The sequence below is a fragment of the Fragaria vesca genome, linkage group LG7 (assembly GCF_000184155.1).
Source record: "Fragaria vesca subsp. vesca linkage group LG7, FraVesHawaii_1.0, whole genome shotgun sequence".
Lineage (NCBI taxonomy): Eukaryota > Viridiplantae > Streptophyta > Magnoliopsida > Rosales > Rosaceae > Fragaria > Fragaria vesca.
In genome coordinates, this window is record NC_020497.1 from 19,812,795 (window position 1) to 19,837,125 (window position 24,331).

The following is a 24,331-nucleotide window of genomic DNA, read 5'->3' on the forward strand; positions in this document are numbered from 1 at the left end:
ATGGTGCAGAACCATGAGTCTTCTTCTCCTTTAAAGCCGGTTATTATGATGGTGGTTACCCAGATTTTGAACACTGTGATGAACATAATGTATAAATTTGTTACAGTAACAGGGACGAACTTGAATGTTTTCGTTGCCTACCGACTGATGTTTTCAGCAGCCTTTATGGTTCCGCTGGCTCTAATACTCGAAAGGTACATAACATGTTTCTCCTTTCTTCATTTTTACTTGTCTTAATATTAAACTTCCTAATCATTTCACACATCAGGAATAGAAGGCCAAGTCTTAATTGGGTTGTTTGTTTCAAGCTTTTATTTCCGGCCTAATTGGGTAAGTTTTCGTTGCATTCCATCAAGGTATAGCAGCAGAAGGAAATAGCTAGTAAGAAATCATTGAAATCTTCCAAATTTGAATTCTAATTCAATAATCCATTGTCATTGTGGATTTATGGCAGGGCTGCTCTGCCACAAAACTTATATATTCTGAGTCTAGCGCTAACATCACCCACATTCCTTGCGGCCATCAACAATCTCATGCCAGCCACTACCTTCGTCGTCGCTCTATGTTTCCGGTACATGCTTATAAATTTTATGTTACACTCGACTGTGTTTACTTAAGTCTCGTCATGTTAGTTTTACATCAGAGTAACTATTTTGAATGTGATGTTCAGGCAGGAGAAGTTGACGATGCGAAATTCTGGCATAGCCAAAATGGTTGGGACTGTGGTTGGAATAGGAGGAGCAATGCTTTTCATTTTCTACCGAGGACCTGTATTCACATTTTGGGCCACTCATATTGACCTTCTACAGCAATATTACGGCACTAGAAGCGTCTCATCCTCAAGCCACATGAGCAATCCTGCGTTGGGCCTCCTCGCAGGATTCGGCAGCAGCTTGTGCTTCTCATTGTGGCTCGTAATGCAGGTTATTCTTCATAGTTCATCAGCAGCCACTAATGAAGCACATGATCTTCTAAACACACTTTTGTATAGTGTATTACCTGTGTGTTCTGGAAATGATCGATCTCATAGATTTCAGTTTGATACAGGTGAAGATGAGTAAGAGTTACCCCTGTCCATACTCAAGCACGGCTTTGATGGCCATCATGGGATCCATTCAGAGCGTTATCTTTGCACTTTGCGTAGAGAGAGATTGGAATCACTGGAGGATGGGTTGGGATATTAGGTTGTGGACAGCTGCATATTCGGTGCCATACTTACTTGGAAGCTAGCTCATTATTTCGTGTAGCCAATACACTGATGCAGACATGGTTTATAGTTTATGTTAACATTTGAAGTTGTATGTGTTGTGTATCATGCAGGGAATTGTGATTTCTGGAGTGGCAGTGGTTGTGATGTCTTGGTGTGTACAAAAGCGAGGGCCACTTTTTGTGTCAATTTTTTCTCCACTTACCCTGTTGATGGTAGCCTTTGCTAGTTCCTTGTTGTTAGGGGAAAACTTTAGCCTCGGAAGGTATAGATTCGTATGATATACAGTAAACTTTAATTTCCGAAATTATCTTGTTGAAGTTGTTGATAATGTGTGTATTTCGACAGTGTATTAGGAGGAGTTCTAATTGTGTGCGGGCTATACATGGTGCTTTGGGGAAAAAGCAAAGAAGGACCATCGCCGCTTGTGCTACCCTCGTTGACAACAGCTCCCCTAATTTCCAAGTCCGTAGATAGCGCTCCGGTTCAAACGAGTGTTGGATGATGAGGCAAACCAATACACACACAGCAAGCCAATAAACATTTGGCACTTTTCATATACATGTAAAGTTGGGGAGGAGAAATGGAAGGTGTGTTGAATAATTACGGCCGCTATTGGTAAGTGGGGATTCACAACCACTGACACTGCGATTCATGACAGGTGTGACGAATTTTCAAGCCAAACACGTGGACAATATCTGGGGTGATGTGGAGTTCGTATGACCATTGAGCTTCACACGTGGACGTAGGTGGTTCTGATACCATAATAAAACAGTTCGGGGTTCTCACATCCAAAATCAATTGGCAATGGGTGGAGTGGCCCAAACCTTTTTAAACTCACATGCAATGTCTCATATTCCCGATGTGGGATTGATATCTCAACAAGATCACTCCCAATACTTCTCACTTCAACAGATAGAAGTGTAAGGCATTAAGCTATATAGGTATCTGTAGCCCTCTAGTTAAAGGTCACAACAGGTAGCATACTGTACTGAAAAAGCATACATACATGCATGAGCAAGTGCCAAATCAACAGACAAAGCCTAGTGATCAAGAAGCGTAAGACTGCTGCTATACGTTGCTATAATTCGAAATGTGTGTTAAGAGTGTGTGTTAGAATCATGTCAAGACACATTAGAAACTTAGAATCATGTGTAGAGTGAAATGTGTTGCCATTCTGAAATCACAAGTCACAAGTCACAAGTCACAAATGCATCATCACATTACATCACTCAATTCCCTGGTACTAACATATCTGAGTAACTAGCTATAGACAATATATAGGGAAACATCTGAGGATAACAGGGCTCAAAATGACAATAATAGAAGTTGAAATTATGACTCGTATAATCCAATATCTGCTTGCATATTCTCAACTACAATCCTCACAATCGTATCTAAACACGTAATTAGTAAAGCCACTAGGAAAATTTTCATATCATCAAAGGCTTAGAGAAAAATTACTCCCAACTGCTACAAAGACCACAGTAGAAAAAATCCAAATGTTCTGAATTAAAGGCTCACACCCTTACCTAAATTCATAAAAGAAGCAACTTAAAGCATCACAAAAAATTTAAACATCAGAATTCCTAAGGTCACTTTATGACATAATTGAATCACCTGAATCCCATCCATATCTTTTGTAGCCAGAAGGCTTTCACAGTTTCACCCTGAGGTTGTGTTATAGAGATATGGTGAGGTGAGGAACAGATGCAGGCATGTCAAAACACGAAATGACGGCTAAGCAAGGGGTCAGTAGGTGTTCAACAACGAGGGTTAGAAGGCAGTATGTTAGTACAATCTAAAAACCCTAAACTTGCAAGATGACAAGATGTCAGCCAGCTCTGTTTCCTGGTGATGATAATGCTACATAAAGGAAAGCCCCCTTAGACTACATGTATGCAAAATGAAGCTGAGAACCTAATGTGACAGAGAGAAGGCACAAAAGATATCAAAGAAAATCATTACTACTTGCTAGAAACCAACTTCAACACTTGCATGAGCTTACGAAAAACACATGGTCATTTGGTATTGAACAAGTGCCAGGACACACATCTATACATGCATTGTGAGCTCATTTCTCACCCAAATAATACAATCATACCAATACCTATACAGACATATTGATGTTAAGGTGAGCACGAAAGCAAGCCATTAAAGCAAATACAATTCCTACAAAGGCTCATGCATTGTTTTCAGAAGTCTAGCTTCACAAATACACAATATCCAGCATCATAACCACATAAAGTGAATCACCCTGCAAACAATTAGTATGAACAATGATCTATAAAGGTTAATTTCAAGGGCCATTTTGTATCTAAAATGTAACCGATAACTTGCTCAGAGATTATCAATGTCTTCTTTATATCAACAACCATAACATCCAAACATAAATGTGCACAATCTTAAAACCCAGGGCAGGAAACTTGCCTAAGAAACACTGAAATTCAATGTCTTCTTTGTTGGGCCTATGGATCGGGCCAGAAACTCATGCTGGGCTGGATCTAGTGAACTCCGAGATCCACTCCCAGATCCTTCTCCAACCCTTGCTGCTTTCTCCGGAAGCCACCGAAACGGCATCGTTGGACGACGCTGGAGCCGCTTCAAGAAAGCTGAGCAGCACCTTGGTGAACCGGACCAGAAAATCAACCTCACGAGCAGTGTTAGGGTTCGTGATCGAAAAGCATCGGATCTTTTCCTTCTCCAGAATCTTTCTCAGGACCTCCACGAGTTCTCCGGCGACTTTGAGTTTGTACAGCGCAAGGAGTGAGGCGGCGGCGTTATGCAAATGCAATCGGAGCGCCGTTTCGTCGGAACCGCCGGCCATTGAGATGTAGGGCTCCGAGGTCTTCATGAGTGAGGATTCCGATGAGCGGAGGTGAGTTAGCACCTGGAGTAGCTTCTTTGCCTTAAGCCTGTCTGAATCCATGGATTCTCCGGCGACGATCTGACCGGAAATTGGCTCTGTTGCTCTCGCCATTTGAGTGGGTGGGACTGTTGGACTCATGCGTGGATTTAACCCTTTATAGAGGGCTTTGTGGTCATTTCATGCGTGGGACGGTCAGTCACGGACTCACGCCCCAATCTGTTATGCCACGTAGGATTCTTTTGGCGGGAATTAGGATCGTCCCCGTTTTTTTTTTTTTCTACAGAGAAGTTTCTAGGTGGCAGTGAGGATTTTTAGTATCACAGTGTATCTTCACGTATAATAATAAATGGTCAGGATTATAGTAAATAATATAAAAATATGATGATCAAATATATGAATTGTTATAAACGGTTAAGGTTGCGTCGTGTAAATACACGTCATGCGTACAATAATTTCTAGAAAAAGTTGCCCTATATGCATATTTTTTTTCTTTTTAAAAGGTTAAAGACTATAAATTTATGTTCGTGATTGTTGTTGTTTGCGAAAATTAAAAAAAAAAGAGACTTTTGTACTAAAAGACTAAGGTTGTGTTGTTAAATTTATGTTCGTGATGTCCGAATTAACACACATTCATTAGTTTTATACTTTCATAATTGTCATATCTATATATCTTACAATGTGAAGCGTGGAGTTATCCCAATATTTAATCTTAACATTTTATACATGAAGATCATAGTCAATCCCGCGCCGATATTGGATCCATATAAAGCTCTATATCCATATTTGATCAGGAAGTCAATTCCACAGGAATTGGGTGAGATATAATTGATAGTACGTCCAAGTTGAATATGGAGTATGGACTGCCCTCGACTACTATAAAAAAACTAAAAAGGGGTCATGACCAGAAACATACACCCACTCAAATTAAGTCTCAAACCGCAAATTACATTGCTCTCTCTATCTCTTTGATCCGTGGCCAAAGCTAGTAATTAACTACCAACAATGGACGTTGAAGCTCGGATGAAGATCGTTGATCAGGATTTGAACCTCCTTAGAACTTTACAATCACAAGGCCGCCGTTGCCGTAGCGGAGATGTGTCATTACATATCAAAACTCTTGAAAAGGAGCTAATTGCTCTTGACATCATCAACAAGATTGACCATGAATTGGAAAGATTCAAGGAACTGGATCTAATCCCTGTTGCTGGCAGCATTGATACGGCAGCAAACGACCTCAAGAGGGCTCGAAAACTGCTCGTCGAAGAGTAAGTACTATACCAAGATTTCCACTCGATCGATTAGCTTAAAAATTGAAGCACGAATTATATGTTTAACATATTAATGATTGAGTTTCTTTGTTTGCAGACAGACTTCACTGGCAAGTAAAACTAGCTGTTCCAGCCTCCTCTGCAGCAGCATGAACATTAAGGATGCATTCCGGAAGCTAAAAGCCCTAGAATCCAATTATTCTGACAATCTTTTAAGTGATATAAATATTAGTTCTGCAATAGATCATCTTGAGAGCGCTGATGAAGATGTCAAGTTACTGCTGACCCAGACTAAGGCCTTTGACGGAATGACCGAATGGTGCGTCGCCAAAGTGGAGAGCTTTTTCAATAGATTACTTAGTTAACCAAGAGAAATTCTACGGTACCCACCTGATACCCATATTTACATATATGACAACAAATTTATTCTCATTGTAATAAAATGAGTTATTTGTGTGATAATTTTAGTTATATAAGAGGTAATTAAGTACCTTATCAATGACGATATTTTTACAAGTTTATGAATAAATTGTTGTTAATGTGATAAATTGGTTCAATTATATGTAAATGCGTAAAATAAATTAGGTAACTTTGTTGTCAGTGTTGTGAATTTGAGTATACAAAATTGTAATTTTTGTTCAATTAGTTGTAAATGAGTGTATATATAGACATTTGAATACTTTTGGATAACCAAAACACCAAAAATCAGGAAAAGATTCCCAAAGCGAGATGAGATGCAAACGTGTGTGTGTCTATATATAAATTTGATGACTGTAATTCTACTGCTGTAATGCTACTGTGTATAAGATGAGAGTAACGTGCCAACGTTTATATAAGAACACTTCCTCTCAAATTTGATTCTGTGTGTCTATATACAATTCGATTATACAACGGTAGCGGTTACAACTTCCAACAGAAATGGCCAAGAAAACATTAAGATGCATGCGTATGCGTTTAATTTGACTGAAGTAGTAGAGTGTAGTATACTACCTTCTAACTCGAACTTCATTTCGTGGATCTAGCATACCCTGATAGTCGATCAAGGCCTTAAGTTTTTCCTGTTTCTTGAACTCGAAAAGTTCCTAATGGTGGTGCAGAATCATGAGGCTGCTTCTAATTATATGAAGGCGGTGATTATGATGGTGATTACCCAGATTTTGTGTTCTGTAATGATCATAATGTACAAGCTGGTTGCAGTGACTGGGGCGAACTTGAATGTTCTCGTTGCCTATCGACTCGTGTTTTCAGCTGCCTTTATGGTTCCACTGGCTCTGATATACGAACGGTACATTACATATCATATTTCTCCTTCGATTCGATCATTTCTTTTCACTAATTGTAGAATAAACTTCATAATCATGCTATATATCACTGCTATTTGTTTTGTAATAATCAGGAAAAGCAGACCAAAACTTACTTGGGTTGTGTTGTTTCAAGCATTTCTCTGCGGCCTATTTGGGTAAGTTTTTCGTTTAAATTAAATTCTAAATAAAAAAAATCTAAATTAAATATCAATCTAATATCTCAATTCGATTCTTGCAGGGCTGCTTTGTCACAAAACTTGTACATTGTGGGTCTCGCCCTCGCATCACCCACATTTCTTGCAGCCATCTCCAATCTCTCCCCAGCCATTACCTTCTTGGTTGCTCTATGTTTTCGGTAGATATATACATATACATTTTACAATATATATGCTACCTGACCACTTCTTTAGTCTCGTTTGCACATTTTGGAAAAATCTGATTATCTTTACTGTTGGATTATTTTGTTTGTAATATTATTGTGAATGATGGATGATATGATGATTATGATCTGCAGGCAGGAGAAGTTGATCATGGGATTTTCTGGCATAGTCAAAATTGCTGGAACCGTGGTTGGAATAGGAGGAGCATTGCTTTTTACTTTCTACCGAGGACCTATATTTACCATTTGGTCCACTCATATTGACCTTCTACGGCAATTTCACAACAGTAGTAGCTTCTCATCATCATCCTCAAGCCACATGAACAATCCTGCATTGGGATTTCTGGCAGGCTTCGGCAGCATCTTGTGCTTCTCATTATGGCTCATAGTTCAGGTTATTTTTCGTAGTTCAACATGTCACAAATAAAGCACAGGATCTACCAAACAATATCTCTGCACTATTATTCTTGCTTTTAGAAAATGATCTCATGGATTTAAATTTGCCGCAGGGGAAGATGAGCAAAAGATATCCTTTCCCTTACTCGAGCACGGCTCTGATGTGCATCATGGGATCCATCCAGAACGTTATTTTCGCGCTTTGCGTGGAGAGAGATCGGAATCAATGGAAGATGGGTTGGGATATTAGGTTGTGGACAGCTGCATATTCGGTACAATACTTGCTGGAATTTTGCTATCTAAGTATTTTGTGTATCTGACATATTCATGCTCACATGGTTCATACTTTATAGTAACATCATGCAGGGAATCGTGGTTTCCGGAGTGAGCATGGTTTTGATGTCTTGGTGTGTACAAAAGCGAGGGCCACTTTTTGTGTCAAGCTTTAATCCACTTACCCTGTTGATGGTAGCCCTTGCTAGTTCCTTGTTGTTGGGAGAAAAATTTAGCCTCGGAAGGTATATAAATCCGTATCATATATACTGTTGTCGAGACACTAAAAGTACAAGAACTAAACAGTGTTTAATCCTATATAGTAAACTTTCATTTCCGAAACTGTGTCTTGTTGAAGTTGTCGATAATGTGTGTATTTTGGTCGATTGTTTTCGACAGTATGTTAGGAGGAGTTCTAATTGTGTGCGGGTTATACATGGTGCTCTGGGGAAAAAGCAAAGAAGGATCATCATTGCTTGTACTACCCTCATCGACAATAGCTCCCAAGGATTCCGAGTTCATAGATAGCGTTCCGGTCCCGGCGAGTGTTGGATGAGGCAGCAAATAGATCTGGTTACTGAAACTTTGATTCTGGGGGATGTATTCTAGTTTAGAGACTTGAATGTTGACAGGTTTTACTGTAGACTTGAACGTATGTAGTGTTTGTAACGTACAGGATCCGACTAGGTTGATGATCTGTGATATGCAATTATGCATGGTTTGACTTGAACATAATCAACCTTCCAATTCTAAGTAAATGTCCAGAAGGGATTACCAAGCCATGATATTTGAAATACCATCTTCTAATTAACTTCAACGTATGTTCATGGAATGAAGACCAAAATTGAAAACCTAAATTTTGATCGATTTCAGCAAAGGATGTTGAGTGAATGTTCAATCACATTATAGACATTGATCTTACAATGCTCAAGAAGTTAGATTGAAACCTAAATTCCAATCTAGAATTACTCAGATATTTTTCCAATTGAAGTCTGTTGTATTTGAAAGTAGTTAAGAAAGTTAGGGGTAACGTATTTAGCAGTAAAAATGTAAAAAGCTACAATAATATATCGAATAATCGAGTGGGATATTAATAATAAGTGATTTGACCAAGGCAAGAAAGTGCCAATTAACGATAAGTAAAATTATTACAAGACAGAGAAAATCGAGCTAGCAGTTAACCTCTCCCCTCCCTCTGTCTCAATTCTCAAAGCTGTTTTTACCTTAATTACTTCCTTAATTCATTTCCAATAAGGAGGAAACAGAGGCAGTATGACATCAGCGCTGACATCGCTTTTTGAACTTCTTTTCACTATTTACCACGATGAACACCAAGCTACAGCACTCTATATGTATACAACAGCTGGCTGTAACAAATCATCCACCTCACCTCTTTCTCTCCCTCACTCTCTCTTTCTCAAAGCTCCTAACTCCTAAGGATGGAGAATGAAGAAGCCTCTTTTTGTTTGAAGCCAGTGATTATGATGGTTGTGACCCAAATTTCATATTCTGTGATGAACATATTGTACAAACTGGTTGCAGTTTCCGGCATGAACTTGATTGTTTTCGTTGCCTACCGCCTGATGTTTTCAGCTGCCTTTTTGGTTCCGTTGGCTCTAATACAGTAATACTCGAAAGGTACAATCTACATTATTTGTTCCTACAATTCTACATTTCTTCCTCCTGATTTCCTCTTATACACATATCTTTAATACTCTAATACATATATTCTGTAATTCTGAAACCAGGAAGAGCAGGCTAAAACTCACTTGGACTGTGTTGTTTGAAGCTTTTATCATCGGCTTATTTGGGTAAGTCGTATGTAATTATATATTCCTTAACCAAAAAGGAAAACAGAAATGTTCTCTTGATATCCGAATTAAGTTGGATAATTAAATTGATGATTCATTTCAATTGTTGCAGGGGAACCATGACACAGATTTTATACATGCAATGTCTTGCACTGACATCACCCACATTTGTTTCAGCCATGCTCAATCTTCTGCCGGGCATCACCTTCGTGATAGCTCTATGTTTTAGGTACATATACATTTTTGCATTCACCTCTACAATCCCTCAAGACTCGTAATACGTACTTAAAAAAAATATGTACATGTGATGGATCATCTGATCAGGTTGGAGAAGTTGAATTTTGGATCCAAATCCTATTCTAGCATAGCCAAAATCGTCGGGACTGTTATGGGGATAGGAGGGGCAATGCTTTCTACTTTCTACCGAGGGCCTGTATTTACCGTCTGGTCGACTCATATTGACCTTCAGAACAGTAGTAGCGTGCCATTGTCACCCCACAGGAGCAGTCCTGTGTTGGGATTCTTGGCTGGCCTCGGATCCTCGGTTTGCTTCGCAACATGGCTCATAGTTCAGGTCATTCAAAACAAATTGAGCATGGGGCCGGATCAGCTGATTAACATGTGCATGTATTGTGACTGTTAAAGTCTGTGTATATGGAAAAAATTAAGGGATTTCCATTGGTATGCAGGCAAAGATGAGCAAGATATATCCGTGTCCTTACTCAAGCACAGCGCTGATGTCTTGCATGGGATCTATTCAGTCTGTGATTTTGGCGATTTGCCTGGAGAGGGATTGGAATCAATGGAAGCTTGGTTTACAGCTGCCTATTCGGTAACAATTACTCAACTAACTAATTATGCATCGTTTACTCGCGTGTGCTTTATATTGACATTGTGAAGTTGTGTTTGTGCACCATGTAGGGAATTGTGGTTTCGGGACTGGCAGCGGTTATGATGTCTTGGTGTGTACAAAAGCGAGGACCGTTGTTTGTGGCAGTTTTCTATCCGCTTACGCTTTTGATGGTGGCAATTGCTGGTTCCTTGTTCTTGGAGGAAAAGTTCACCCTCGGACGGCAAGTACTTGTATATTTGTGTCGCCTTCATTTTGGTTCTAAAATTGTGAACTAATGTTGATCTCTGTATGTGTTTCTTTGTCATGGTCACAGTGTATCAGGAGGAGTTCTAATTGTGTGCGGACTGTACTTTGTGCTATGGGGAAAAAGCAAAGGAAGGCCAACAATAGCGCCCCATGCTTCTCAGACATCTTTAGAAATCGTTCCATGTATACATTCTATTGTATGAGGTGCAACGATTATGAAAATGTCCGAGACAAACTGAACTGGATTGTTCGAAACAGGAAGATGTTTTGTTATTGCTCTTAGAAGTGGGCAATATTATTAACAAAAAAAGATGGAAGATTATAAAGAAAAGATCATTCTGAATACCAGTTTCGCACAACCAAGAAAATTAATACAATTCAACAATGATTTCACAAAAGGGTAAACATGATTTCACAGAAGGTATAAGCACCATAAATATGAAAGAATTACCCTATTGATCAGGATTTAAAACACCTTAGAACTTTACAATTGGTTCCATTGCGGCGATGAACTGTCTAAAATAACTTCCAGAAGCTAATAAGCTCCCAAAAAGGGAAGCAGTGCGCAAGCGAGGCTTACCTTTCCCTTCTCATCTTCATGTAGTCATCTACTGCTACCAAGTCTTGTTTGCATATAAAATCACTAATGCCTTCCACATCATCTTTCCCATACAGCAGATCATCGATTTCATTCTCACCGGAATATTCCCCTGGATCATCAGTAATAGTACTGCTACCAGCCGGAGAAGTTGGCCGTGGCAGCAAAGTGGTTTCTTTCTTCTGTACCCTGACACTTCTGCTACCGGCACCACTAATAACACTTAACGAAACTTCTCCGGCCATGAAAGCAACAGTAAATAGGTTGTATGTCTGTTGTAGCAGTGAAATCAAAGTTTCGGACTGTATATTGAGAATAGGGTTTTAACTCGGAAGAGAGTTCTTGTAGGCTTGGGATTACAAAGTAACAAAACTGCTAGATTTCAACCCTTCTTTTCCGGACCAAATGACCGTATCCACCAACATTGCTAAAGAAGGTGATCTTTCTTTTTCCCATAACTCAAAGGGATTGTTCCAATACACACCGAAAAGGGATAAACTCTTCCTATTTAGGTCTAATATATATTGTTTGATGTCTTCAGCAAAATGTATAGATGATAACTTCTGATGTATGTAATCCAATCATTTGACAACAATGAGGAACTCGCACATTAAATCCCTACTGAAATATTATGATACTTGTAAAGCAGTACTACAATGCCTGCATTTCCATATTAGTATGCCCATTGTTGCTAGTAGAGGATGGTGCAGCAGAGTCCTCGTTGTTGTTGTCATCAGCAGGCTTGTTCATCTGTTGAACAGGAGGAGGGTTGACGACAGTCATTGGCATCACAGAACTTTCGGAAAGACGGCCCTTCATCTCCCTGTGCTCCTGACACAAGGCACACCAGTGCAGGCAGCAGTGGACCAAGCAAGGGTCACATGGCGAGTTCTGCAATCAACAACAGAATTAAGCAAGCTTTTGGCTCAAAGGAATGTATTCTCATGGAACGAATTGAGCACTGGGTAAACAAAATAACTACCTTGAGATGATACTTTTTCTGCAAGGATTGCCGAACAAGACCTGTATACACTCCACACATCCACCATGCAAACACCAGACCCTCGCAGATAAGAAATGAAGTTCTTGGCTCAACACCATAGAAGATTGCAGTGGCTGCTGCAACAGCCATGCCACCTTCAACAAAAATGGCATGACAAATGCACGGTGTGGTCCATGGCACATCATCTCTTAAGTTTTCAACATTACGCCCAAACTGAACACAGGGGCAAAATAGCCCTGTCAAGCCTGTGAAGGTAAAGAATGACAGTGTTTATTCTTATAATCATCACTATATGTTGCTAATAATAACATATATGGATAACTACTGTAGATTGCAGCAAAACAGAAGTGGAACTAGAGCTCAGTTACACAATGCAAGAGAAAGGAAGTTTGTACTTGGTAATCAGACGGCTACTGTAAACCACTGAATTGGCATAAATATCCTACTTCATCAAGTTAAAGGTTGAAATTAGAGCCTAACGCTGATATATACAATAACATATTTGTAACGCTGCATTGCTAAACTTATCCTACTTTGTAAGGCAAGCACAACATGCAGTCCTGAGCACTTAATATTCCCGAGGAAAACCAAAACAGATGTAAATAACATGAAACTGAAAATTGAACAACCCTGTCTAACCATCAGATTTAAAGCTACCCTATCTTGAAGCACAAGAAATGAAATCTCATATCAACTTACAACTGTCTCTATCTTCGGCGCAGCCAAAAATCCCAGTCGTCCAAGGCTCATCGGCAGGCGGCTGAAAGCTCTCCGGCAAAGGCTGTCCACATTCATTACACTTCTGAACATTCAACTGCGCCCCGTAATACACACATTATTAGTCACACATCCATATATACAATAACTTAAATCCAAAATCCTCCATCCTATCGAAAACCACGCGCAATCCACACCGTAAAATCACAATCCAACTCATATCCTACATAATCCACATCCAAATCCTCACACGCATCCCTGATCTATAATCATGAGCAATTTCTAGATCCAAGAAAATTAAAAAAATAATAGAAAATTCGACTTTTCATCTAGTAAATCAGCTCAATTATATCCGATTATCGCAACATTACACTAACACAATCGATAACCTTCGATTTCACCTCTAATTCATTTCATGAAAAAAGAAAGGTGAAATTCTAGAAAGATCGAACAGGAGAGAGAGAGAGAGAGAGAGACGATACCTGAGGAACTTCGATGGGCTGATTGAGCTCGCCGGGCGTAATGTCCTCCTGAAGCGGCGCCTGATCTTTCGTCAGCTTCACATAGCGCGAGTGACCGCCGCCGTCCGCCATCAAAATGCAGCGGAAATGAGATCGGGGAATTCGGGGAGTCAACTCTAGGTTTCGGGTCGGGTTTGGGTCTCCGACTTTGGGTTTCTTCAGAGGTAAGATCAACTCGTCTCTCTCAGTCTTTCTCTAGTCTAATCTATCTCTCTTCGGATTCAGATTTATAGTTTGGATTGACGGTTTAATTTACAGGTGGACCACTCGTTTTGCGTTACCTCTTGGTAATTTCCGTGGTGATATACGACATGCCGTCTTGATTCGGTTCAGGAATTTGGGCTACGTCTGTACTAGTATCGAGGTCCAATTAATTGTTTACTGCAACCAGGCCCAGTATCAGGCCCAAATTTCTTATATATTTCTTGAAATTCCATTCGTTGAACCTGTCTTCGATGTGGGATTAGAAGAAAGTGTGCGTATGTATTTTGATTTCAATCCTTTAGTAAAGAAACTTTTCTTTCTTTGTTTCTTTATAAAACGAACAGGAAAGTATTGGAGAAAATCATAAGCATGCCAAATGTAATAGAGGATTACAAATGTTGAAGGCTTGAAGTTGCCTATTTTTGTGATCATACATTAGAGGTAAAACAAAAACTTTGACAGCAGATAAGTCCAAATGGCATATGGTCCTTATAGACATTAGTTTACAGTAGCAAGACTCATCCGGATAAGATGCATCCATACCTCAACTTTGAACACAAAAAACACCAAGAAATTTCACAGTTACAGTTTGCATTTTCAAAGCTCAGCTAGCTCGGTTTTACTCGGCTATGGTGGGAGTCTTATGAGGGCCAATTTCTATACCAGCCGGACCAAGCAGAGACCAATCCACTGATACCAAGAGTGACAGTGTGGTTGCAGAATGGATTAGGCTCGATATCAGCAAGTGCAATAAACAAGTCTGCAACATTAGCTGCCACAGCCATTAGCCTCATCACCCTGTCACTTCTAATCTTTCTTAAGCTCTCATTCTTCTTCTCAATGGACTTGTCCTCCAAACTCATAACCTTCCTCTCTTGCTCGAGCCCTTCTTTTAGCGCGATAAAATCAGACACAATGAAGAAAATGTACCCAAAGGACTCACCAAATGCGGATATGAAGCTCATCTTTCTAGCCAAACTTGGGTCTAAAGTCCCAATTTTTGACAACCAAAGAAAATGGTCAAAAAAGAAGTATATCATCTCACCAGCATTAGCAAGAACAGCCAAGAACCTAAGAGTCGGCGTTGAGCCAGGGCTACGTCTCATTGCGTTGAATCCAGTGAGAAACCTTCCAGTCCGAAAAGCCTTTCGGCTAAGGCCAGACGAAACCTCCCACTGCTTGAACCTCTCGGCCATCTTCGGGTTAGTGGACTCGACATGCCAGTGCACAAGCTTGGAGACATATTGGAACGTCTTGACAAGCTTGTCTATGCCATCTCTCTTTGCTAGGAAGATGACTAGCTTGTCTACTGTGTCATTCATGGTTGGAGAGAGCAGAGGGTTTGTGTTGGATTACTTGAAGAAACAAAACTAAGGAGCACCACAAAAGCTTTGAGGATTTTGGATATGATGACACCCATATATACTTGTGGTTGGACCTTGTTATGCTTCTTGCTACCAGTAGTTTCTATGCCATATGTTTTCATTCGTGAAATTTCAACATTAGGCATTCTTATCTTTAGCAGATTTGTAGCTTAAGGTCATGAAAACTTGTTTAGTTTTCTTCACTAATTTTTGTCATAGATTGTAGAGAACAAAACAATAATCATATTTAGGTCATGAAAACTAAACAATAATCATTCACTTGAATGTACCAAAAGAAATGAATTAATATAAGCTATTTGAACTACCATTTACTTTCGAAGAGAATAAATGTTATTGTTCTCATAAATGTGTGCCATAAGCACCCTGATAATTGTGTATTACAGACTGTATTGACAAAGGTGAATACCATAAGAACGTAGAGTATATCACTCAGAAAATGGCTTCTGTTTCTACCAGTGAAATTTCAATTGCATTAGGCGACTCATTTTACCCTGCACAAACATTTCCTTGCTATGAGAACTATAGAAAAGCAATACAGTATTCATTCTGCACACTATAACTGGCAGTTACCTCCATTCACCGATACCATTTTACATCCACTATCAAAAGGCCTTGAGAAAGTCCCACCAGATAGACAGAATTGTGATCCAGAACTTGAACTCCAAAGCTACCTAATTCACATGATAATGTAATTCACATATTTACCATTCATTTTGTCGTTGGTCTATTCATCCAACTGTCTAGGACTGAAAACGAATGCTTGAACCAGCACCCGCTTCATGATTAGATTTCCATGTCCTAAGAGGTGGTGATGAGAGGACAAAGTGAGTTTTGAAAATTGGAAAGCTAGGAGGACTAAACCAGACAAAACCAAACCAATTTTTTCTATAGCATGTATAAAGAATCCCTAAATACCTTAAAAAGAGGTAGCAAAGCATCACATTGTATGATTGGCATCTTCCGTATCCGTCCCAGTTAAACCATATACCACATGAGCAGCATTTGCAATTTGCAATTTGCAATAAAGTGGTTAAAACTCAATACCAGAAAGAAGAGGGAGGAAATCAGCTAAGTTTTCTTGAGGAAGAAAATATAGGATATATGTATATATGTTACCTCATCAATGATTAAATAGCATTTCCTCTCCCAGCTGCCGTGTCAATCATGCATACAATTTGGGTCTGAAGTCTTAAGTATGTGATAACAAAGAAGTAGCCAACAACAACTTACCCATCAAAAATGGATACGAGACTCTGAAAACAATTCCTTGATAAATTTCATACAGAAACAAGAAAAATTATCTCATCCCAATTCAAATAAATTATAAATGAGTTACAATAGTAAATATTACCTACCTCAACCCTTTTCTGCGCTAATAATATTGATGAAATGGAGTTGATATAGTCTCAACAAAAGCTGTGAGATGGCAAAGAAACGTTTCACCCATGATGACAAAATAGTTCAAAACTCCAAATGCACATGTTCATCATAAACCTTAGAGATATGAAATCTACCTCAATAAATTTCAAAGCTCAGACATCTATCTACACAACTCATTAATACGGGCGAACTGGACTCCTTGGTGACCTCCTGTGGGAACGTCTAATAGGGGAACGTGACCTGCTTCGATTACGGTACCTATCCCTGCCTCCATCTCTCCCATTCCTGGACCTCCAATCCACCCCTCTTCCACCATCCTGACCACCTCTACCATTCCACTCTCTGGACCTTTCACGATCCAAGTCACGTTCTCGATATCTGTCATGATCACGATACCTGTCCCTATCACTTGAACCACTTCTCCTTCTACTCTCACTTTCCTTCTCCTGCTGTTTCCTGCGTTCTTCTGCTTCTTTCTCCCTAGCTAACTTTTCTTCTTCCCTTGCTTTCTCCTTCGCTGCCTGAAAAATGAAATCCATGTCCTTCAGACACCAAGAAAGAAATAAACTCTATTTCTTCTCAAGTTCACTACTCAATAATTCAAGAGACTCACCTTGTACTCTGAAATAAAATCCCGGACCATGCCATAACCAATATGCTGCTTCCCAGTGACATGAGACTGAGTCCTCTCTAAAGCATCATTGGCCACAAGAAATGAACCACAGATCTCACAGAGTGCCATTTTTTTCTCCTGTGGAACCATTAATGCTTGAGCATTTGGAGGCTGTAGAGCCAAGACTGTCTTCTCAACATTAAGCACATCCACCTGCCAAAAGGGGGAGAAACAATCAGAATCAAATATACCTGAGTACTACATTGTAATAACTGAACAACAGATAACCAAGAAGAGAGTACTTATATGGCATGGATTCTACCAAACATGCGAGCAAAAATACACATTTTTTAAGAATTATTTGCAATACAAAACTACTACATGCAATACCTTTCTCATCAATGCTTCAGCTTCATCCACCTTCCCAGATGCTCCAAGTTCCTCCACTTGTTCCAATAAGTTCTTTATTTTTTCCTCTAGAACAGATAACTGTTCGGCCTTTTCAGCTGACAGAGGTGGTGGTGGTGGAGGTTCCACCTCCTGAGAGAGGCGTTCTCGCCCACGCTTAACTCTTCTGTCCAAATCCATCACCTGCAATGAAGGTGGAATATGACAAACAATTACAAAAGAAAATCGAAGAAAACAAAGACCAATCGAAGGACAGCTAGCTCACCAATTTGTCACAAAACTGAGCAAGATCAGCTTCAAACCTCGGCACATATGCATCATGCCTTGGAGACTTCTCAAAACTAAATGAATCAACAAAAGAAAAAAAAATTAAAGCTGGAAAAGACATATTGTCTAAGTTTATGAACATATTGACTAAAATATTAGAATACTTCTGATCATCAATAAAACTTCCAGTATTTATTTTTTCCGAAAACCCATCTGGATACTCTCCCTCAGTTTGTGCAAACATTAAAAATATACAGTGATATACAGGAAACAAAATAAATCATAAGCAGAAACTGAAACCGTTAAAAAGATAAGAAAAGGAGGAAGCAGATCACAACAAGCGACTCATAACCAACTACTTGCAATTAACTGATAACGAGAGCATAGTTTAACATACATAATACGACACATCCCCTGCACCTATCTAGTACATAAGTATTTATTAAAGAACTGGATAAATTCTTGTTCAAATAACAAACTGTGATAAAATGCATACATAACAGTCTTATGATTGCATTTCATCTAAATGCACATGAAATTCTGCTCAACATCAAATACGAAAAGCTCAAACCAGAAAGCAGAATTTCAATCTCTCTGAATAATCAGCTAATAATCACCTCTCTTTCAACTTGGAGTCATGTATTTTAGGACACGGCCCTGATTCAAAAAATCGAAAGAAATTAACCATCAGCAACCGAAATCAAACTCAAACCAGTCAAAACTCAACACTGAATTTAGTGAATTTCAACCACAAACACACACCTAGATCGCTTCGGGTGTTGACAAAGAGATCATGAGGGCAAAATCGAACCATATAAGCTCCGCAAACCTCCTTGGAGTCCCAAGTGACCTCCTTATACCCTTTCCTCTCTTCCTCCGTCAAATTCCGAGCTGGATTGCACCACAAAACCAGTCAAACATCTCAAAATCCAAAGCAATAACCAAAATCAACAAACTAAAACCACGAATTCACCGAAATACGATATCAAATTGCGATTGAGCCAATAACAAATATGTAGGAACCAAATTAGGGTTTGATGGAGAGATACCTGCGCCCATAAGCTCGTCCAGCAGAGCTCGCTGAGCATCCATGGCAGATCGAAGTGAGGAGGATTTGAAATCGAGAAGAAGACTATGTGAATTCTGATTGGAGAGGAGAGATTGAGAAGGGTTTAGACCAATTTGGGTAGGTGCGATGCTTTTAGGGAGCCTAGGGTTTGCTCTAGAGGAGTAGAAGCATCAGAGAGAGAGAGAGAGAGAGAGAGAGAGAGACGGTGATGGCGGTAGTANGCNCGTAGGTCGTGGTAGGCTCGAGTACGTTAGGTCGTCGTTGGTTGTTATAGTGGTTTTTGTTTTTTTTTTTGTTTAAAGCAGTTTTAGTTCTTTACTACTATATCACTATACAGAGTTACATAACTCAAGTTTAGAACCTCTTAAAGCTATTAATTTTGTGATTTGTCTTGTGTAATGAATAATGAGAACTTTGGAACCTCATCCATGAAACAGGATGGATTTGAGCTTGGATTCAGGAATCAAGTGAAGTCTAATAAGAAAAACATCACGAAATTTCTAAATTTTTAAAAAAGTAAAACCGTCGACTTCTAATTTGAAATTAAATTATGCTTCATAAGAGAAGCTTTCTAATTTGATCGGTGATTGGGTGGTCTACCACTCAAGAGCTAATTTGGAGCAATTTATGATGAACCCTCCTCTAGGGACGTTTTAATATATACCTAGATGCTAGATATACTCGTATTACATGTAGATATATTGTAGTTAAAAACATGGTTTTGATATACCGTAATTTAAAATTTTGATCTTTAAATAGAAAATAATATGATGTATTATAATATTAGATCGTGACTTTGAAATCTAATAAAGATGAAAGCGGTCAAAACTTTAAAAAAAAAAAAACAAGTAATTTTTTTAAAATCATAAAAATCAATTTTGCTTTAACATGAACTCGATTATAATTCGAGCATTATTAGTCTTTACTTGCTCTAATTTTTCTTGGAGAAGTATCATGTCTTGTTTCCAAGATGATGGATATTTCCGTCTATCTCGAACATCAATCCATTTCTCCAAATTTACGTCGTAGGCGCTTCCTCCCGAAGTAAGCACCAGTATCTCGAGCTTTGCTGCATTCTTCATAATCCAAATTGCAAACTCTAACTCATACCAATTACCCAGAAACCGCTGCAGTTTAACTCTTTTCAAGTGATCATGTGTGAATGATCCTGAACATTCTACATTATACCTTATTTCATCGGGAAACCTTGAGGTATATTCAGTCAGTACAAACTCTTCCAAAAGGGGTGCAGCCGTGATGAGATCCCGCACAGACTTGAGATGATCAAGATTGTGATCAAATGTACCCGATTGCCACTGATTCAAGCTCAATTGCTTGAGGTTTCTAAAGGTTATGTCACTGCTGATTTGGGATAGTCTATAGCCTCCGTCCCGGTATTGCAGATGAAGAGTCTCGAGCTCAGGAAACGATGCAAGGCAAGAATGTACTGCTGGACGCATCCTTTCGACGTCAGCTAAAATTCGTGCTAAGCGTGGTGAAGTTGTAACAGAAATAATGCTGGAAAAATCTCCACAAAATTCCAACGAGACGAGATTGGGGGCAGAAATCTCAATCCCTCCGCAATGCGACAGCTTCAGATCACTTAGACGATCACCAACAATATTTAGATGTGTAAGTCCATGGCAGTTCTTTATTTTCAAGCTTTCAAGCAACAAGCAATTAGAAAAGACATGTGCCATAAAAATCTGATCAAGGGTTACATAACTTAGACTGAGGGATCTTAGATTGTTAAACCCGTCAAAATCAGGAGGAGGTTGTCGCAGAATACAGTCACACAACGCCAAGTGTTTCAGAGAACTCGAGCCGTGGAACAACAACTGATAGGGAAAAACATATGATGCAAGATACGGCCGGTTCAACAAAAGCTGAATGTCTTCAACTCCTTTCGCAATTGCAAGACGAACCCATGCATCAAGGTTGCGAGTAGATATTGGGAGTAAGTAAGATTTTTGCTCTACTTTTAAAGAGTCTATCTTTTCACCTTGATAGAGCTCCATATACTCTTACATAAACTTGTCCAGATCATCATTCACTCTCCATCTGAGACTTTTGAAGACAACCTCATAGTCGGTTCCGAAGACATTCGGATAGTCGAATTCAAGATTGCGCCTGGTGAGAACTGAATGCCGCCAGAGGTGCCTCCACCGACGGGAAATCAGGCCAGAATCGAATCCGGCAACTTATTCATCCTATCCTTGTTGTGAGGATCTGAATCCAACTTTTTTCATCGGCTTCTACTGAGTACTGATAGATCTAAGGTTATAAACATATACACGCTGATAATTTCCTTGTTCTATTAATATAATTACTCGTATCCTAATAAGTTGAGGAATAGTGTCTTTTCCTAAACCTCCTCTAATTAGAGTCCCTAGTGATCTCTTTGGTGATCTCTTTGTACCCTTTTCTCTCTTCCTCCGTCAAATTCCGAGCTGGATTGCACCCATGGCAGATCTCACACTCATCTTACATCTCTTTCCACAGAGGATAACACAGCAAAATGTTGAAAATTGTAAGTTTTAGTCGAGGTAACTTTTTAGTTTTGTTTAAGTAGTTTTAGTTCTTTAAAGCTATTAATTTTTTGATTTGTCTTGTGTCTGATCTTGATCCGGGAACCAAGCGGAGTCTAATAAGAGAAACATCGTCAACTTTCTAAAATTTTAAAGTGTAAAACGAGTTTTGATTTGGGAATCAAATGAGGTCTAATAAGAGAAACGTTGAAAAACTGTATGATTTGACTGGTGGCTAGGTGGACTGCCACTCCAAAGCTAAGAGCAATTCAAGTATGGGCCTCCCTGAAATGTTTTTCACGAGAGCTAGAGTTCGAACCATATCACCAAGAGAGTTAATGCAGCACGCTCCTCACTTGTGTAAATATGTTTACTCTTCATCTACTTGCTTTACTACGCCTTCAAAGACCCTATGGATTTGGCTTCCGCAACCGTTGTCCATCCATTAAGAATGAAACCCATACTGCCATACACAGGTGATCACCGCCGCCGTTTTGCACTCAATCTTGGGTCTAAAGTTTATTCTCTCAAATGGTAAAATCTAAACTAAAAAGACATAGTAGTGTAACTTGATCAAATTGTACTAGATATGTAATCGTTTCTCTGTCAATAGAATCCTCAACAACAACAACAAAATTGCTTATTTCACATATTCAATATTTTGAACCGGACATATCATTCAGATTTCAGAATGAGCAAAGTAGTTCTGCGGCCAAATCATGTTACTTGCGAAATGGATGCCATCATAGACTCGTATAGTTGATGCCTGCGAGTTGATTATTCAGACTTGATTATATTTCGAGCACTAGTCTCTACTTGCTCCAGTTTTTCTTGGACAACTACCCTGTATTCTTTCCAAGATGAACTACCTCGACGATTGCACCATATTCCATAATTTAGATAGTAGTAGTGTCCTGCCGGATTAATCACCAGAATCTCAAGCTTTGCTGCATTCTTCAAAATCCAAATGGCAAACTCTATCTCATACCAATTGCCCTGAAACAGCTGTAGTTTAACACTCTTCAAGTGATCATGTGTGAACGATCCTGAACATTCTACATTATTCCTTGTTTCATGTTGATGATTTCTCTCAACAGGATCCCCGAAGGGACCCCCAAATGGGTGCAGCCTTGAGGAGATCCCACAGAGACTGGAGACGGTGGAGATTATCAGGTTGCCACAGATTTTAAGGTCAATTACTTGAGATTTCTAAAGGTCAAGTCACTGCTGATTTGGGGTAGTTCACCGCATTCATCCACGTTTCCAGAAGAAAAGTCTCGAGCTCAGGAAACGATGTAAGACAAGAAAGTACTCGATGCATCTCGTCGACTATAGTTACAAATCTTGCTAACCGTGGTGGAGTTGTAACAAAAATAATGCTGGTGAAATCTCCAGTATATTCCAACGAGACGAGATTAGGTGCAGAAATCTCAATCCTTCTGCATCGCGACAGCTTCAGATCACTTAGACGATCACCAACAATATTTAGATGTGAAAGTCCATAGCAGAGCTTTATTTCCAAGCTTTCAAGCAACAAGCAGCTAGACAAGAGATGTGCCATAAAAATCTGATCAACGGTTACAAAAGTTAGACCGAGGGATCTTAGATTATTAAACCCGTCAAAATCAGAAGGAGGTCGCAGATCACATCTACGCAACGTCAAGTGTTTCAAAGTACTACTCGCGCCTTGGAATAGCAGCAACTCATAGGGAGAAACATATCTATCAAAAGAACAATCCAACAAAAGCTGAATGTCTTCAAAGTTGTATTTTCGGTACGTCGCCAAAGTTGTAAAGCAAACGAATTAGCCAAAGATATTTTCGGTATGTCGCCAAAGTTGTAAAGCAAACGAATTAGCCAAAGATTCATTAATAGTTATGGTTTAAGGGTGGCCGTTACGTCCTACTTCCAACAACAACAACAACAAAAAAAACTGAATGTCTTCAATTCCCTTTGCAATTGCAAAACGAACGCAATCATCAAGGTTGCGAGTAGGTATTTGGGGTAAGAATTTTTTTTCCTCTACCTTTAAAGTGTATCTTTTCATCTTCATAGAGCTCCATATACTTTTTCATAAACTTGTCGAAATCACCATTCTCTCTCATTCTGAGACTTCTGAAGACATTGACATAGTTGAATTCAAGATTGCGCCTGGTGAGAACGTACAGAATGCCGCCAGGGGTGCCTCCACTGACAGGAAATCAGGCTAGTTCTTATCGCATCTCTCATCGGTAACAACAGAATTATGCATGATTCCATAATGGAATCCGGCAACTTATTCATCCTATCCTTATCACGAGGATTTGACTCTCCAACTCTTTTCCTCGGCTTCTATTGATAGATTTATGATTCTAAGGTTATATACATATATATATATATATATATATATATATATATATATATATGTTGATAATTTCCTTATCTTAATATTCGTATCCTAATACGTTAAGGAATAATGTTTTATTTCCTAAACCTCCTAGGATTAAGTGCACCATAAATCAAACCAATAAACAAAGGGAAATGAAATCTACACACCTAAAATTGTAATCCACACACTCACTTTCTATTATTAGTAACTTAAATTTTGTCTTTAGTGACTTAAATTTTATCTTCATATGAGAATGATTATTAAAAAAGAAAAGTGAGTGTGTGAATTACAATTTTAAGGTGTGTGGAAATCACATCCCTAAACAAAATACAAACTAATAAACCCCAAGTTCACCAAATTACACTATGAGCCAATAATAAACAAGTAGGTACCAAAGCGAAGATTGATTAGGCTTTGACGGAGATATCCGCGCCCATAAGCTCGTTCAGCAGAGATCACTGAGCACCCATGGCTAATCGAAGTTTGAAATTGAGTAGAAAACTAAGTAAATTCTGATCGGATCGAGAGGAGACATTGAGAAAGGTTTAGACCAATATATTTTGGTAGTGAAGTAGTGCAAAGAGAGAGAGAGAGAGAGAATAGTACCAGGTGGTCTCGGAGCTCGAGGTAACTTTGGGCCTGGTTGGTTATACAAGTGGGTATT

General features: G+C 39.1%; 7 protein-coding genes across 7 annotated transcripts; 3 read left to right on the forward strand and 4 right to left on the reverse strand.

Annotated features, from left to right (window-relative positions):
* On the forward strand, positions 1–1,712 carry LOC101308626 (auxin-induced protein 5NG4-like). Its single transcript, XM_004308995.1, has 6 exons — positions 1–194; positions 455–571; positions 671–923; positions 1,048–1,206; positions 1,321–1,472; positions 1,556–1,712. Exons 1-6 carry the CDS (start codon positions 1–3, stop codon positions 1,710–1,712), a joined length of 1,032 nt encoding a protein of 343 aa, XP_004309043.1.
* A 4,753-nt stretch (positions 1,713–6,465) lies between these two features.
* LOC101308919 (auxin-induced protein 5NG4-like) lies at positions 6,466–8,252 on the forward strand. Its single transcript, XM_004308996.1, has 7 exons — positions 6,466–6,629; positions 6,741–6,803; positions 6,887–7,003; positions 7,163–7,421; positions 7,537–7,695; positions 7,790–7,941; positions 8,096–8,252. Exons 1-7 carry the CDS (start codon positions 6,466–6,468, stop codon positions 8,250–8,252), a joined length of 1,071 nt encoding a protein of 356 aa, XP_004309044.1.
* An 883-nt stretch (positions 8,253–9,135) lies between these two features.
* LOC101309204 (auxin-induced protein 5NG4-like) lies at positions 9,136–10,693 on the forward strand. Its single transcript, XM_004308997.1, has 7 exons — positions 9,136–9,320; positions 9,445–9,507; positions 9,620–9,736; positions 9,832–10,081; positions 10,197–10,320; positions 10,429–10,584; positions 10,674–10,693. The coding sequence occupies exons 1-7, from the start codon at positions 9,136–9,138 to the stop codon at positions 10,691–10,693; spliced, it is 915 nt and encodes a 304-aa protein (XP_004309045.1).
* Positions 10,694–11,240: 547 nt separating this feature from the next.
* On the reverse strand, positions 11,241–13,647 carry LOC101304622 (cell number regulator 6-like). The gene is made up of 4 exons (XM_004307764.1): positions 13,407–13,647; positions 12,907–13,021; positions 12,187–12,452; positions 11,241–12,095 (listed from the first exon to the last, which is right to left on the reverse strand). The coding sequence occupies exons 1-4, from the start codon at positions 13,515–13,517 to the stop codon at positions 11,856–11,858; spliced, it is 732 nt and encodes a 243-aa protein (XP_004307812.1). The 5' UTR covers positions 13,518–13,647; the 3' UTR covers positions 11,241–11,855.
* Positions 13,648–14,196: 549 nt separating this feature from the next.
* On the reverse strand, positions 14,197–15,028 carry LOC101305219 (peroxisomal membrane protein 11B-like). The gene has a single exon (XM_004307766.1). It carries the CDS (start codon positions 14,969–14,971, stop codon positions 14,291–14,293), a length of 681 nt encoding a protein of 226 aa, XP_004307814.1. The 5' UTR covers positions 14,972–15,028; the 3' UTR covers positions 14,197–14,290.
* A 458-nt stretch (positions 15,029–15,486) lies between these two features.
* On the reverse strand, positions 15,487–18,974 carry LOC101303559 (luc7-like protein 3-like). Its single transcript, XM_004307760.1, has 8 exons — positions 18,752–18,974; positions 18,465–18,593; positions 18,320–18,359; positions 17,701–17,776; positions 17,418–17,618; positions 17,028–17,240; positions 16,549–16,935; positions 15,487–16,450 (listed from the first exon to the last, which is right to left on the reverse strand). The coding sequence occupies exons 1-7, from the start codon at positions 18,792–18,794 to the stop codon at positions 16,591–16,593; spliced, it is 1,047 nt and encodes a 348-aa protein (XP_004307808.1). The 5' UTR covers positions 18,795–18,974; the 3' UTR covers positions 15,487–16,450; positions 16,549–16,590.
* A 669-nt stretch (positions 18,975–19,643) lies between these two features.
* On the reverse strand, positions 19,644–20,789 carry LOC101309496 (F-box/FBD/LRR-repeat protein At1g13570-like). Its single transcript, XM_004308998.1, has one exon. It carries the CDS (start codon positions 20,787–20,789, stop codon positions 19,644–19,646), a length of 1,146 nt encoding a protein of 381 aa, XP_004309046.1.
* Positions 20,790–24,331: the final 3,542 nt, after the last annotated feature.

Coding starts and splice junctions, on each gene's coding strand:
- LOC101304622 (XM_004307764.1), bottom strand. CDS start 13,517: ATGGCGGACGGCGGCGGTCACTCGCGCTATGTGAAGCTGACGAAAGAT. Junction 13,022..13,406: donor AGCCCATCGAAGTTCCTCAG/GTATCGTCTCTC, acceptor TACGGGGCGCAG/TTGAATGTTCAGAAGTGTAA. Junction 12,453..12,906: donor CGCCGAAGATAGAGACAGTT/GTAAGTTGATAT, acceptor TTACCTTCACAG/GCTTGACAGGGCTATTTTGC.
- LOC101309204 (XM_004308997.1), top strand. CDS start 9,136: ATGGAGAATGAAGAAGCCTCTTTTTGTTTGAAGCCAGTGATTATGATG. Junction 9,737..9,831: donor GTGATAGCTCTATGTTTTAG/GTACATATACAT, acceptor TCATCTGATCAG/GTTGGAGAAGTTGAATTTTG. Junction 10,082..10,196: donor CAACATGGCTCATAGTTCAG/GTCATTCAAAAC, acceptor ATTGGTATGCAG/GCAAAGATGAGCAAGATATA.
- LOC101305219 (XM_004307766.1), bottom strand. CDS start 14,971: ATGAATGACACAGTAGACAAGCTAGTCATCTTCCTAGCAAAGAGAGAT.
- LOC101308626 (XM_004308995.1), top strand. CDS start 1: ATGGTGCAGAACCATGAGTCTTCTTCTCCTTTAAAGCCGGTTATTATG. Junction 195..454: donor CTGGCTCTAATACTCGAAAG/GTACATAACATG, acceptor GATTTATGGCAG/GGCTGCTCTGCCACAAAACT. Junction 924..1,047: donor CATTGTGGCTCGTAATGCAG/GTTATTCTTCAT, acceptor AGTTTGATACAG/GTGAAGATGAGTAAGAGTTA.
- LOC101308919 (XM_004308996.1), top strand. CDS start 6,466: ATGAAGGCGGTGATTATGATGGTGATTACCCAGATTTTGTGTTCTGTA. Junction 6,630..6,740: donor CTGGCTCTGATATACGAACG/GTACATTACATA, acceptor TGTAATAATCAG/GAAAAGCAGACCAAAACTTA. Junction 7,696..7,789: donor TGTGGACAGCTGCATATTCG/GTACAATACTTG, acceptor AACATCATGCAG/GGAATCGTGGTTTCCGGAGT.
- LOC101309496 (XM_004308998.1), bottom strand. CDS start 20,789: ATGGAGCTCTATCAAGGTGAAAAGATAGACTCTTTAAAAGTAGAGCAA.
- LOC101303559 (XM_004307760.1), bottom strand. CDS start 18,794: ATGGATGCTCAGCGAGCTCTGCTGGACGAGCTTATGGGCGCAG. Junction 18,594..18,751: donor GGACGAGCTTATGGGCGCAG/GTATCTCTCCAT, acceptor GGTGCAATCCAG/CTCGGAATTTGACGGAGGAA. Junction 16,936..17,027: donor ATTTTATTTCAGAGTACAAG/GTGAGTCTCTTG, acceptor TTCATTTTTCAG/GCAGCGAAGGAGAAAGCAAG.